The sequence below is a fragment of the Adiantum capillus-veneris genome, chromosome 3 (assembly GCF_014529385.1).
Source record: "Adiantum capillus-veneris isolate H3 chromosome 3, ASM1452938v2, whole genome shotgun sequence".
NCBI classification, from domain to species: Eukaryota; Viridiplantae; Streptophyta; class Polypodiopsida; order Polypodiales; family Pteridaceae; genus Adiantum; species Adiantum capillus-veneris.
Genome location: NC_140933.1, coordinates 129920163 through 129934684, shown reverse-complemented (window position 1 = coordinate 129934684; position 14522 = coordinate 129920163). Strand labels below are relative to the sequence as shown.

The window sequence follows — 14522 nt, the reverse complement described above, 5'->3', positions numbered from 1 at the left end:
GGCTTTCCTTTTTTATTTGGACAAGTACATCAAATATGACATGAAAGTCTTACAACCCACTGACTACAATGACATTGTCAAGATTTCTTTCGAGGAAGAAATGAAGCATAGCAAAGGTAAGCCCAAGGAAAACAAGTCGTCTTCAAGTACCCTGAAAAACTCTCACAACCAATAGAACGGTAAGAATGGTGGTAAGACTAACGGTAATACTTCTTCATCATCCCAATCTCCTTTACACCTAAGGCACAGAACTCTTCACCTAATAGTGATAATAAAGCAAAGGCTAAAACCTAGGAAACCCCTAAGTTGATACATGATGAAAAATTTGCTAAAGGAATAAGTAGAAAAATGGTTAAGTCTTGAAGAACGAACCGCTTTACAGAAAAGAAGGAAGATATTTTAAGTGTCATACTAAAGGTCACATGAAAACAAAATGTCCTAAGGAATCACATAAGAAAGGACCCACGTCTTCTATAAGTGTAATGCATGAGCAAGGTGGTGTGTCCCAAGTTTCTGAGGATTATCCTTATGAGTCTTTCATCAAGTCTCATGGTCATGTGAATGGCCATGGTCTTGTTTGATTCTAGCAATGGGCATGATGTGATTAGTGAGACTCTTGATGAGGGCATGCTTAGAAGCTATTCCATAAATTCCCACTACCGTCTCTAGATTTGCTCCTGGCATGGACTCTTCAATGACTAGTGAGTTAGTCTCTGCTCAGCCAGCATCCTTTCATCGCAAGTGTGTTGTGTCTCCTCTAGCTGGATGTGATATGATTTTTGGAATTAAGTGGTTTTGTGAGCTTGATCCACTAGTCATTTGGAAAGAAAGCATGCTCACTCTCTCCCTTGAGGGTGCCTCTCCCATGGTCATTTGCGACGAGCAAGGCATCAAACATTTGCCACTAATCTCTCATGTGCACGCTAAGTGCAAGCTACGTTGAGGATCCCAAGTGGCATTCATTTATGCCAATCCAATGCCTCAAGACTATAGAGTAGTATTAAGGTTTGTTTAAGAAGTATGAACATCTATTCTTGCATGATAATCTCCCATCCACCAACATCGAGAGGATCATTGAACTCAAGAAGTGTAGCCCATCACCAAGGCTCCCTACTGCTCAAACAAATCTCAAGAAGAGGAGTTAGAATGGCAGCTAACCAAGCTAGTGGCCAAGGAATTTATATAGCCTAGTGTAAATCCTCTTGTTGATCCTAGTTTTTTTATCTGCAAGAAAGATCAAGTAAGGGTATTTTTGTTTGGATTGAGCGAGGGCAATGGAAGTATGTTGTTATTCCTTTTCAAATGACAGGTTCTATAGGTACTTTCAACTGTCTCATGGTAAGTTGTTTTGGTGACATGATCGGCATATGTGCATTTATTTTTCTAAATGGCATTCTCATGTTTTTAGCATCACGCGAACATTGATACCACAAAGCTTGAAGAAACTCCAAAAACCACAAAAATCACTTGTGATGATCGCCACCAGAACTGCTGCATCCTGATATGTTAAGACATTCAAATAGATAGTCAAGAGGCATTGCCTAGCAGTAAATGCGGGGGGATTCAAGCGCGCCTGCTATGGTTCAACCCCTGCAACATGCAAGTGTGGGTGTGGGCACATGAAGCATCAAATTGCTATAATATTTTATGTTTTTTTTTTTTTTTTTTTGTGAAGCACATTCAAATAGACAATAGCTACAAAACTACACCAAGAACACCTCCCTTCATACATCCAAACATGCCTACAATGACTGAGTGACCAAAACAATGTTGAGAGGATCATCACCATGACTAATTTTATAGAATCAAATGAATCTCAAGGAACAAAAAGTAAAGCCACTACTTGCCCAACATCATCTTAACAAATTCTTCATAATTAATCTGGCCGTCTCCATCAACGTCTGCCTCTCTTATCATCTCATCAACTTCCTCATCACTAAGCTTTTCTCCAAGGTTAGTCATCACATGGCGAAGCTCTGCTGCAGAAATAAAGCCATTCTGATCTTTGTCAAAAACACGAAAAGCTTCTTTGAGCTCTTCCTCAGAATCTGTATCCTTCATTTTGCGCGCCATAAGGTTGAGAAACTCAGCAAAATCAATGGTTCCATTTCCATCTGCATCAACCTCATTTATCATGTCTTGTAGCTCAGCTTCAGTGGGGTTTTGACCCAATGATCTCATGACTGTTCCTAGCTCCTTCGTAGTAATGCAGCCTGCACCAATCAAGAACCAAATAAGTCTACTTTAACGCTGCTTAGCACTTCGATTCATCTAGAATCATAAAAGCACTACAAAAATTGTAAGAAAAACAGTTCTTTCAATTGCATATACATAATAATCTCACTTCCCCTCTTTGTTCACATCGGCTGGAAAATAAGCTTGATTATTATGCATAAATGTTGGACAGCATAACCTCTTTTGTAGAGCTAGAAAGGGCTAAAAAGAGAACCCTAGATGACTATCACGATAGCCTTGTGCTAGTGATTTGAACACACCTGCTGCCTTATTGCCTATAGGCATCAGCTAGGTCTGTTCAGTTCGAAAATCTTAATGTCCAAAAATGGTGGTCATCAAAACTGCTGTCCAAGACCAGGCTTTTATCCTCCAAATTTTTTGCCAACATTCAGCAGCAGGCTACTCAAATCAGATCTTTACGTCTCTCATGCCTATCTGATGTTCTAGTGAATGACAATCAACCCAGCAAATCCTCATGATGTATTTTCTTGCAATGACTTTTTTTTTTTGCGTTTTTCACTCATTTGGGGTTGGTTTTGGCTGTAGTGGGCAGATTTCCCTTCTTCTACCTCGAGATCGCCTCTTCACATGCCCAAGTTCTCTCACAGGATGGAGAGGAGTCATGATTCCGACATGAATTCAGTCCGTGATAAATAAGTACAACTTGAGGTAGCTACTGGTGGTGGTGGTGAACCACCCATCAACGAGGAGTGGGGAGATCGGTCCACTTCTACTCCGATGTAGGTGATCAACCAATCTAGATACCTACCCTCCCTACCTTTCCTCGAATTGGCAATTGAATGGCAACAACTATGCCACTTGGAAAGAGACCATGATAACTCTTACGAGCTTGGAGGCTTTGTTACGAGCGAATTTCAAAAGCTTGGAGGCTTTGTTACGAGCGACTTTCAAAAGCCAAAGGATCCTACAGGAGAGCAAAGTTTTGGGAGCGTGTCAATGCTCGAATCCAATCTTTCATAATCCTCAAAAGAACACCATCTGTCATTAGTCCCATCCAATTAATGAAGGACGCGAAGTTGATTTGGGATCGGCTTTCTTCACAACATGATCGAGTCTCTCCAGTTGAAGCGGATAGCCTTACACGTGCAGTTGAGGACCCTGGATGCGAAGAACTTACTCATGAGGGATCACATCAACAAGATGCAAGAGCTTCAGCAGGAGATACTTCATATGGGAAAGCTTATCAATTCAAAGGACATTAGTTTCTATTCTTTGTTGATTACTGCGGGCGGCTGAATACTAACGAGATTGTTCCAATGGTGTTGGACCAAGAGGAGCGATTCAATACAAGGAAGAAGTTAGGCTCGGAACCCTTGGCTGGTTCTTCCAACCATTAGGAGATTTCCGAGCTCTTTTAGAGGGCCATATTGAAGAGAGAAAAGATAGCACATCCAATGAGCAATAAGACTATGTAGCATAGAAAATACATGAAACAAATCAAGAAATAGGATAAACCATTCTAAAATGGAAAGAATCTGAAATTATTTGGAAGGTAACATCTCTTTTTACGACGTTGGTGGTATCAAAATGTGGACCCGCTGCTAAGGGACTTTGATAGCCGTCAAGGTACTAAAAGATAGTGACTTATAAGCTATCATACTCTCGCCACTAAAGCTATCCCTCTATTAAGAAAGCATTCAAAACTCATGCTCCTTCCATTACAAGCTATCTTTCTTTTTACACTCTGTCACAAAGTGATGACGTGTCTGCCCGGGAGCCGAAACCATGACTGCTATTGAAAACCCTAATTCTGCAAACCCTAACCCTAAAACTTGCAAAACCTAAAAATTGTCAGACGCAGAGTCTGAGAGTGAAACCCTAACCACTCTCTTGTACTTTGAACACCGAAAGGCGCCAGTCTTTGGGGCCAATATCTCTAGGCACAGAACTCCACCGGCCAGTGCAAATCTATTGTGAACTGTGAATTGTTTTGAAGTGGTTATTTGGTGCTGTCGTGATTGATTCTTGACTTGGAGTGTCCAAGTCTGTTACAGTGGTATCAAAGCACGGCCGATTTCTCTTCTACAGCAAATCCGATCCCCGATTTTCTTTTCCGCGGAACCTATGGCTTCACGCAAGGATCAGTCGACTCCCTCTACATCCGGAGATGCGGGCAGGGATCACAACGAAGATTCCGACAAAGTATGGCCCGCCTCGGCCCACTCAAGCGGAGCAACAAGAGATGAAGCGTCGTCAATTGATCGGCGATGCAACAAAGATGATGCTCAGTTTTGCGAAGGACCCGAAATTGGCAAAATATATGAGCGAGACCTCTTTTCAAGAAGTGCATGCGCAGTGGCCGAAAACCACAACACCACCCCCAAAACCCGCTCTCAAGAAACCTTCTGATCACAAGCAATATTCAGATAAGGAATTAGAAGAGGTGGTTGATACACGGATTGCTCAGCTTTTTAATGCGCACAAGAAAGACAAAAAGCACGGTAAAAAGCAGAAGAAAGGCACTGACTTCCCGGGTTATTTGGGTCGTCAATCAACATTTGACAAAGCAAAGAAACAGAAGAAGCGTGTTCGATTTGAAGAAGTACCCAATTCTTCTTCTTCTTCTTCTTCTAACAGATCTTCTAGCTCTTCAGATTCGAGCGAAGAAGACAAAAAAGGTCAAAAGAGAAGCAAGAAACAACGCTTCGGAAAAGGCAAGAAAAAGGCAAAGAAGTCTAAATCTCGCCCAATGAGTGACAGTTCTACAGAGGACTCGTGTACAGATAGTTCAGACTCTGATGACGGTAAATTTTATGCGAACAAGAAGAATTTTTATAAAGCCAACCAGTATGACTTTCTGGAAGATAAAAGCAAGAAAGTCCGAGAGTTTAAGGAAGGTGGACAATCGATTAAATTTGACACCTTTTCACGATACGAAAATGCTTCGAAGGCATTGTCTTTTATACAGCATTTTGACATCGCTTTCGCAGGAGGACGCTACTCAGAGCACTTGTTGCTAAATTAGCTTTATCTGACAGAAAAATAATTCTAAATGAATTATTGGATTTATAAGTGGGAGAGTTTTCTCGCTTGGAACACCAGGAAAAATAATTCTAAATGAATTATTGGAATTTTAAGTAAGAGGGTTTTTCTCATTGGAGACATCCGAGTACAGAGTATTCCTAGTGCGTCATTGAAAGTAATGACGGGAGCACTGAGAACGGGAATATCTGTAAGGCCACCAAGAACGGATACTTCTGATGTGTCACAACGGATGGGTGACAGGGAGCATCAATAAAGAAGTATCCGACCATCCGGGAACGGACATCTCTGATGCGTCATAGGATGGGTGGCAGAGCATCGTGAAGGAGATTGTACCGTAAGTTCGGTAGGAAAGGACTAGGTGATGGGTATTCCTGATGGGTCACAAGGTGGGTGACGGGTGCATCGGAAAGGGATGGGTGGCAGAGCATCGTGAAGGAGATTGTACCGTAAGTTCGGTAGGAAAGGACTAGGTGATGGGTATTCCTGATGCGTCACAAGGTGGGTGACGGGTGCATCGGAAAGGGGATATCCATAGTCGAGAGAAAATCCGAACTGGAAAGAGGAATACGCGTAAAGACAAGCACAAGAATAAAGATGGGTTCTGAGAAGCTTTTCTTAAAAAGCGGAAAATTTGAACAAGTTTTCCGGGAAGAGCAAACGCTTTCCCGCGAGGAATCTATGTCTGCATTGCATTTGTGCATGTGGTTGCATCCAGGGACGCCTGGGAAGTGCTGTGAAAGCATTGTTTTTAACTTATAAGGTTTTATTGAGTTTTTGGGTAGGTTCATACCAATTTTAAAATATGCCGGCCGTCCACTTAATAAGTGGGCAGCCACTTAGAAAATAAAGCAACAAAACCAGCCAGCAAATTCTCTCTCCCTATTTCGGGTAGAACAAAAAAAAAAAAAACGACCGCGATCTCTACACGAGCAGCTATTCGTGCCGTGGTCAAGGAGCTATAAAAGCACCACATGCCCTCGCTGAAAAAGGAGTTACCAACGTCAGCAAGAGAAGACTTTGCCGCCAGATAACGCAAGAGATCGCGAGACTACGAAGCACAAAAGTCGCTTTTCCCGCGCAAGAGCGACAGGTATCTATTGTGGATTCGCCATACGAATTGTTGTCGCGTGTTTGCGTGTGTGTTTACAGGTACTTCATCGCGAAGGAGAAGCGAGAAGGCTTCGGCCTACGCTTGGGAATTCCGGAAACGGAATTCGGAAATTGTCTGCGGAGTCTCAACCCCGAGTACAGACGGAAAAAGGATTGAGAGCTCGTCTCTCGGATTTCCCTTACGGGAAGGAACGACCATCGAGTCAGAGAATTAGAACAGAGGGGTTTTCTCCAGTGCTTGTGCTTGTAAAAAGATTCTCCCTAATAAAGAATTGTCTTTAAGGGGGGGGGGGGGTGGACCAGCCCATCTTCTGATCCCCAATACTGTGTCAATCTTCTCACTCTCTATCTCTCTCCCTTTATATCTATTTCTCTCTATATACTTTGGCTTCAGTATTAAGTGATAAATTCTATTTATCCGAATGTATTTTATATTGTTATGCGCTCCCGTTTGTGACAGTGGTATCAGAGCATGGTCTCCTCTCTTTCTTTGTAAAGGAGGACGACTCTGGGAAGATACGGGACGAAGCCATGACAAGCCAAGAGAGAAGTAAGCAGGCAGAAACCTAAGTCCTGTAGGAAAAAGCTCGTAGAGTTGGAATTCTTTTCTCTCTGCAAGAAGTCGACACAAGACTTGGGATTCTTTGAGAAGGCAACAAGAGCATAACGCTCAAGAACCTAAAGAATCCAAGGAGCGGAATGCTCGAGATCCTTCAGAATCCAGAAAATATCCATGAACATCAATCCATAACCATAGCCAAGAAATCCCGTCATTCCGAGAAGGATATGAAGAAGGTCTTTAGACCTCAGAACACTCCGGTCAAGTTTGATACTTTTGACGGATGGGAAGATGTCCCAAAAGCTAACGCTTTCATTTGACAATTTGAAGTTGCCTTTGCAAGCGGCAATTTCTGAAAAGCGTCGAAGGTGAGGCATGTGACCAAACACCTCAAGGAGGATTGCAAGTACTTGGTGGTATACCAAAGCTTTGCAAGGAACTTACAACAAGACTTGGATTCAATTCAAGGCTGAATTTTCGGACAAATTTTTTTCCTCTACGCTTTGAGGAAGGCATTCAAGAAGATTGGGATTGGTTTGCCCAATAGGAACACGAGCGAGTCAAAGCAAGTAGTGGTTCACTCTTGCCAAGGTAGCTCCATTCTTGATCCTCTCTGAGGAAGGAAAGATGAACAAATTTAACGAAGGACTTTTGCCCGAATTTTGTAAACCCATCTACAAGATACTTTGCAGCAGATGGTGGAGTCGGCAATAAAAGCTGAAAGTGTACACCTTGATGTACATAGAATACAATCCCCGCAGTGGGACGAGAACCATTGAACACAGAAACAATGAATTTTTGTTACCTCTCCTCGAAGGATACATTGCTATCCGGAGAAAGTTTGGAGTAAGGGAATTCAATCTAACTCCTGAGTTTTTGACCCTCAAACTTTAAGTGAGAGGACAGGTCTTTGATCAAAGTTAAATCTTTGAGGAACTCATAAAATGCGTATTGCTTTTATGCACGAGATATGCATGTGTCTAACCAGGACAATCACTCTCGAGTATTTATGAGAGTAGGATCAATTTGAAACATTGTTTTCTGAGATGAATTGGTTTGCTCAACCATCCGGAAGGTCAACTATTGATCTCGTATCCGGTAGTTCACAAACAAATTACCTGCTATTGCGGGTAGGACGACAGAAAGGAAGGAACCATTCCGAGCTTTCGACCAAGAAAAGCTTTCACTAAGCTTATGAACAAACACCCCCTACCCGCTCAAGGAAGACATGGTAGTGCTTTTCGCACAAGTGAATGAACACTCTCTTTACGAGGGAAGGAACAAGTGACGACTACGGCCTGTGCTCGAGGAATCCAAGGATTGAAATCCTAGTTTATTTGATGAGCGGGTTTTGCTCTAAGATCGAGCCAAGGGATCGTCAGGTTGAGTGTCTTCGCTCTAAGGATCTTACGAAGGGAAGTAAATTTCCAAGGTTCACCAAAACTCTAACACAGCTTAAGAATTATATACACCTTTGAGTACATGGATAACACACGAAGATGCAGACCTATGCCAAGGAACTGGATGAGAGTATGTTATACTCTCTTGAGCGCCTTTTTGCGCGCAAGGATATTCCGACACGAGAATCTCTATTTGAGATGTGTTCGGTAGAAGGAATTTGAGTTTCTTTACGGAGAAGAGGTTTTCTTATGGTCGTTGATCATTGAGTACGCTATGTGCTTTTACCATTACAGTAGCAACATTTGGTTGCGGTATATGTTTCTCCTTGAGCAGGTCAAGTAGCATTTACATGCTGCTGGAATAAATTCGAACTATTATGTTCGTAAGAATATAGTTCGCCAACCGTTTCAAAATGGTAAGAATCAAAGAGGGTTCGCTCTATCGTGAACCGGGTTTGAACGTTGTCACAAAGTGATGACGTGGCGGACAGCAGAAACCCTAATTTCTGCCAGAAACCCTAAAATTCCTGCAAACCCTAATTTCTGCCAGAAACCCTAATTTCCGGAAATCGCGGAGGCTGAATTTTTTTTAATTTTTTTTTTAAAAGGAAAATGATGAGCGACGCAAATTTCGCTTTTTCTCTACTTAAATGAGAAAGAGAGAGAGAATGCTTTTGCTTTCATGTTTTGACTCTCTGTGAGAGAGAGAGAGAGAGCAATTGTTTTTGATTTGAAGCTTTTGGGGCTCTGCTTTTGGGCATCCCTTGTAACCTTTAAATTAGTGGTGAGGGCCTCACTTCTCAGGGCATCTGGACGCAGAGTCTGAGAGTGAAACCCTAACCGCTCTTTTGTACTTTAATGATTGATTAATATAAAAAGAAATACCGAGAGGGGCGCCAGTCTTTGGGGCCAATATCTCTAGGCACGGAACTCCGTCGGGCCAGTGCAAATCTATTGTGATCTGTGAACTGTTTGGAAGTGGTTATTCGGTGTTGTCGCGGTTGATTCTTGACTTGGAGTGTCCAAGTCTGTTACAGTGGTATCAGAGCACAGCCGATTTCTCTTCTACGGGAAATCCGATCCCCGAAATTTTTTTCCGCGGCACCTATGGCTTCAGGCAAAGATCAGTCGACTCCCTCTGCATCTGGAGATGCGGGCTGGGATCACAACGAAGATTCAAGCAGAGAGTATGGCCCGCCTTGGCCTACTTAGGCGGAGCAACGAGAGATAGAGCGTCGCCATTTGATTGGCGATGCAACAAAGATGATGCTCAATTTTGCCAAGGACCCGAAGATGGCAAAATATATGAACCAGACCTCTTTGAAAGAGGTACAGATGGAGTGGCAGAGAACCACAACACCACTCCCGAAACCCGCTCTCAAGAAACCTTCTGCCTCCAAGAAATATACGGAGAAGGAACTGGAGAACGTGGTTGATGCACGGATTGCTCAGCTTTTTGACACGCAAAAGAAAGCCAAAAAAGCACGGCAAAAAGCAGAAGAAAGGCACTGACTTCCCGGCATATTTGGGTCGTCGGTCGACATTTGACAAGGCAAAGAAATTGAAGAAGCGCGTCAAGTTTGAAGACCTACCCAGTTCTTCTTCTTCTTCTTTTGACAGTTCTTCTAGCTCCTCGGATTCGAGCGAAGAAGACAGAAAAGGTAAAAAGCGAAGCAAGAAGCAACGCTTTGGAAAGGGCAAGAGAAAGGCAAAGAAGGCTAAATCTCGCCCAGAGACTGACAGTTCTACTGAGGACTCGTCTACAGACAGCTCAGATTCCGATGACGGAAAGTTTTATGCGAACAAGAAGAATTTTTACAAAGCCAACCAATATGACTTTCTCGAAGATAAAAGCAAGAAAGTCCGAGAGTTTAAGGAAGGTGGCCACTCGATCAAGTTTGATACTTTTCAGGATACTCAGATGCTTCGAAGGCTTTGTCTTTTATACAGCAGTTTGACATCGCTTTCGCGGGAGGACGCTATTCAGAGCACTCCAATATTCAGAGAGCTGCCTCTTACTTTAAGAGGAATGCTCGTACTTGGTGGTCCACGCTCCTTTTAAACAAGACTGCGCCAGTTAAATGGCTGAAATTTAAGAAGCTTTTTATTTCTTCTTGGTTGACGCAAGAATATGAACGAGATGTACGAGCTGCTTGGAACCATCTTCGGATGACCAAGAAAGATACAATCAATGCTTATTGTGAAAGATTCTGGAACTCTTTTCTACCCGCCTCTTCATTCAAGAAGATCTCGTTCAAAGAACAGATTGAGCGGTTTACCTTGGGTCTACCTACAGAGATCCGAGATCACTGCTTGGAACAGAAGTCAGCTTCTATTCAGGAGTTGATGAGTCATCCGAAGCGGGGCTTTGCCATTCACTCTGGCAATCTGACCTACCCCACAGATGAGGCCATGACACAACGAGCCGAACAGACTTCTGGGAATGAAAGTAGAAAGAAAAAAGGAGCAACCCAGAGAAAAAGGATGCACGACCCAAGCTTACTTCTGAGGAGAGAGCTCGCTTCATTAGAGAGGGGAAGTGCTTTGGATGCGGGGAACAGGGACATATCTCCGCGAAGTGCCCTAATAAGGCACAGAAAGAACAGAATGATAAAGACGACGACAGGTCTGAGAGTTTGAGAGCAGCTGAGGAATGTGGCAGAAAAGGCAGATAGAAAAGCTGAACTAGTACCACATGGCGTAGGACCTGCACCAAATCTAATGAATGAAAGTACAAACTTTGCCGCTTTCGGGGCAAAGTGAAGGATCAGGAAGCCCTTTTGAAGGAGCCAAGGCCAACTTCTTTTCACTTGGAATTGGCGGCTCGATTTGGAACTACGCCCGACAGACTCACGCCACAGGCGGAGGTAGTTCGACTGGCACCCGGATGGGATGTTGCCATTACACCGAGCATTGGCAAACTTCGTTTGCAATGACAGGGGTGTTCAGGGCACACGAGTGACGTTCTACTCAGGATCCCTTGGTACCACAAGAACTACGTCGTGGTTGACTACCGGGCCGAGAAAGCGACTTTGATAAATGAAGGGCTTAGAGATTGTACTTGATGAACTTCAGTTTTCTTACTCATTCTTTTGGGAGAACTGAACGATGGATAAAGGTTGAATATGTTTTGACCTGAAGAAAAGAACGCCAAGATTTTTTTCTCCACGCTCATGCCGATTGCTTTTGAGAGGGCCTGAAGATCATACCATTGATCTGATATCTGGAAGCACGCCACCGAATCAACCACCTTATCGTGTGAGCCGAGTACAGAATGAAAAGATTATGAACCCAGTGAAAGACCTCTTAGAAAAGGGTCTTGTCCAGCCTAGTACTTCACCGTATTGCTCTCCAGTGTTGTTGGTTTTTGAAGAAAGACGGATCTTGGAGAATGTGCATCGATTATAGCACTCTCAACGAAATCACCATCAAGAACAGATTTCTGATTCCTAGGATCGATGATATACTCGACAAGTTACAGGGATCCTCGTGCTTCAGCAGGATTGACTTGAAGAGTGGGTATCATCAGATCAGGATAGCGCCAGGAGATGTCTACAAGACTGCTTTTCGGACGACTTTTGGGTTATTTGAGTTTTTGGTGATGCCTTTTGGCTTAACCAATGCTCCTGCGACATTTAACCGGATGATGGATAGGATTTTTCGAGAGTACAGGCTATTTGTTGGCACTTTCTTTGACGACATCATTGTTTTCTCCTAGAATGAGGCAGAACACAGAGATCATCTGCTTCAAGTCTTTCAGGCATTACAAGATCACACATTAGTGATTAATGCTAAGAAAAGTGATTTTTTCCTACCAGAGATACATTTTTTGGGACACATTGTGTCAACAGCAGGAGTGCAAATGAACCCGGCCAAGATAGAGACTATCCGTGATTGGCCCGATTTGAGGAACGTCCATGAAGTTAGAAGCTTCTTGGGACTGTGTTCATACTACAGGCGGTTCATACGAAAGTTTGCAGAGGTTGCTTCCCCTTTGCATATCTTGACACAAAAAGGAGTCCCTTTCTCGTGGGGACCCACAGAGGTGACTGCCTTTCGGACATTGAAAGAGAAATTGACTACGGGACCTATTTTGACTTTGCCGGACTTGCAGAAGTCATTTGAAGTATATTGTGATGCTTGTGGTCGTAGTCTGGGTGCGGTCTTGATGCAAGAAGGCCATGTCATAGCTTACGAGAGCCGTTTGTTCTCTAGGCCGGAGATGACAGCACAGATCTATGAGAAAGAGCTTTTGGCGGTTATCCACGCTCTTACTCAGTGGCGGCATTACCTACTCGGAGCGGATTTTTACTGTCTTTACAGACCATCAGAGTTTGCGCTACTTCTTGTCACAGAAGCAGCTTTCGGAAAAGCAGATGCGGTGGGTGAACATCTTGTCACAGTTCCACTTCCAAATTGTCCATGTGCAGGGACAGAAGAATGTGGTGGCAGATGCTTTGTCTCGAAAACCGTTGGTTCTGGCTATTTCCGCGATACATCATAGGAGCTTTGAGGATATGGTCGATCAGTATGCCACAGATACAGATTTTGCAGATATTTTCACACGGATACGAGATGGGGAGACAGTAGCGGGATACTCCCTTCGGGAAGGCTACTTGATGAAAAAGACTATGTTGTGCGTTACACAACCGTTGAGGGAAAAGGTGTCACCAGCATGTGACTACTATCTATCCTTTTTGTTGATTTCTTTCTTATTATCTATTTACTTTCACTTTTTGGAAACACCCCTCGGGAAATCTAACTGCCCTGCATTGCATAGCTAGTGTGGAACTGTCCAGAGGGAGTCCAGGCCTGAGGGCAAAAGAGCACTAAGGTTGGACAAGGACTATGGTTAGCCAAGTGGGGTCATTGACTAGCCAAAGTGGAATCCTTTGCTACAGAGGCTACATTTCAGTTCTGGATGTGGCCGCAGTGTACAAAGAGGGTCGGATGACCTAGAAAGATACAATGGCAGCATCTCCTAAAATTTAGGGAACTGCTATTTTGGGACCTGAAAATGTGTTGGCGTCATTACCTCCGGAATGACAAAGGGAACATTTTCTTACTCTGCCGTGAAGTCAACTGGGCAACCGGTTGGGATATTTTTAGGCGGCAACCCCGAAACGGGAAAATGCTTGTAAATGTGCCAAGTGGCACATTCTGGTGCACTTGCCTCATGCAACAAGAAGTGGCGCTGAATTTGAAGAGGGGAGAGCCTCATTTTCAGATTTGTCACAGGTTAAGAGCTATGGAGTGCTTGCTTTCCCTCTTATGCACAGTGCGGTGCCAGGAGTGATGCCCTGCACGCTACGCATTGCCCTCTCTCTCCCCTTTGGCAGTATGTTATGCCCCTCAAGTGGGCTCTTCATTTGACCAATGTACAGTTGTGTGGGTTCATGCGCAATTGCCGAGGCAAGAGCCTCTTGCACAGGTACTGGATTAGCTAGCGGCTAATCCCCCCGCAGGTACAGGTGAATTCGGAGAGGTTTCACGCCAGAAATCTCGTCCGATTCAAAGGGCAAGTAGCCCTACAGGTGCGGGAGCTCGAGGACTTGCTAAGGATGCGACCGGCACGCGAAACGGAGCCCGAAACAGTGAATTACAGCCTGCTGTGTATTTTTGCAGGTTTAGGGTTTTGGCCCTAAACGGACCCTAATACCCCCAGGAGGTTCGGGGACGCAAGGGGACCGTTGTACAGGTGATCTGGCGCATTTTCAGGGCTGAAAACAGAGAATTCAGCGTGCTGCAGATTCTCGCCAGGTTTTGCAAAGTGCCCGTATGCGTCGGGAAAGTCGGGCAATGCGTGGGAATACTGACTGTGAAGGGTTCTAGTACAGTTATGCTGCCGAAATTGGGCTGGAACAGTGGAAATTCAGCCGAGTTTGTGCGGGGCAGCTTGTAGGGAACCACATCGTTTATTCCCTCTTTTGAACAATAAAGAAATACCGAAAGGGGCGCCTAAGTTAGGGGCCAATCTGGTGTCTGTCTACTCATACAGGTGCAATCTAGCAGCCTGTATCCCTCTCCCCTTTGTTGTGTCTTGAAAGTAAAGGTAAAATAGACGACTAATAATGGGTGAAAGCTAAACCAAGGTTTGAAGTAAAGTCTACCGCCCTTTTTGGATTGAACAGGCCGGTTTCAAAAGGTTATGACTGATTGCCACTGACCACCTTTTACGGGTCACCGCGGCATTGCTACCACCATGAAAGGGG

The 14522-nt window shown here is 44.0% G+C and overlaps 1 protein-coding gene across 1 annotated transcript in view; it reads right to left on the bottom strand.

Annotated features, from left to right (window-relative positions):
- Positions 1 to 1704: 1704 nt before the first annotated feature.
- Positions 1705 to 14522, bottom strand: part of LOC147461714 (calmodulin-6-like) — a 30432-nt gene continuing 17614 nt past the window's right edge. Inside the window, exon 2 of the mRNA XM_086509183.1 lies at positions 1705 to 2213. Coding sequence (XP_086365309.1) covers positions 1840 to 2213 — 374 coding nt within the window. The 3' untranslated portion in view covers positions 1705 to 1839. The remainder of the gene's footprint in view (positions 2214 to 14522) is intronic.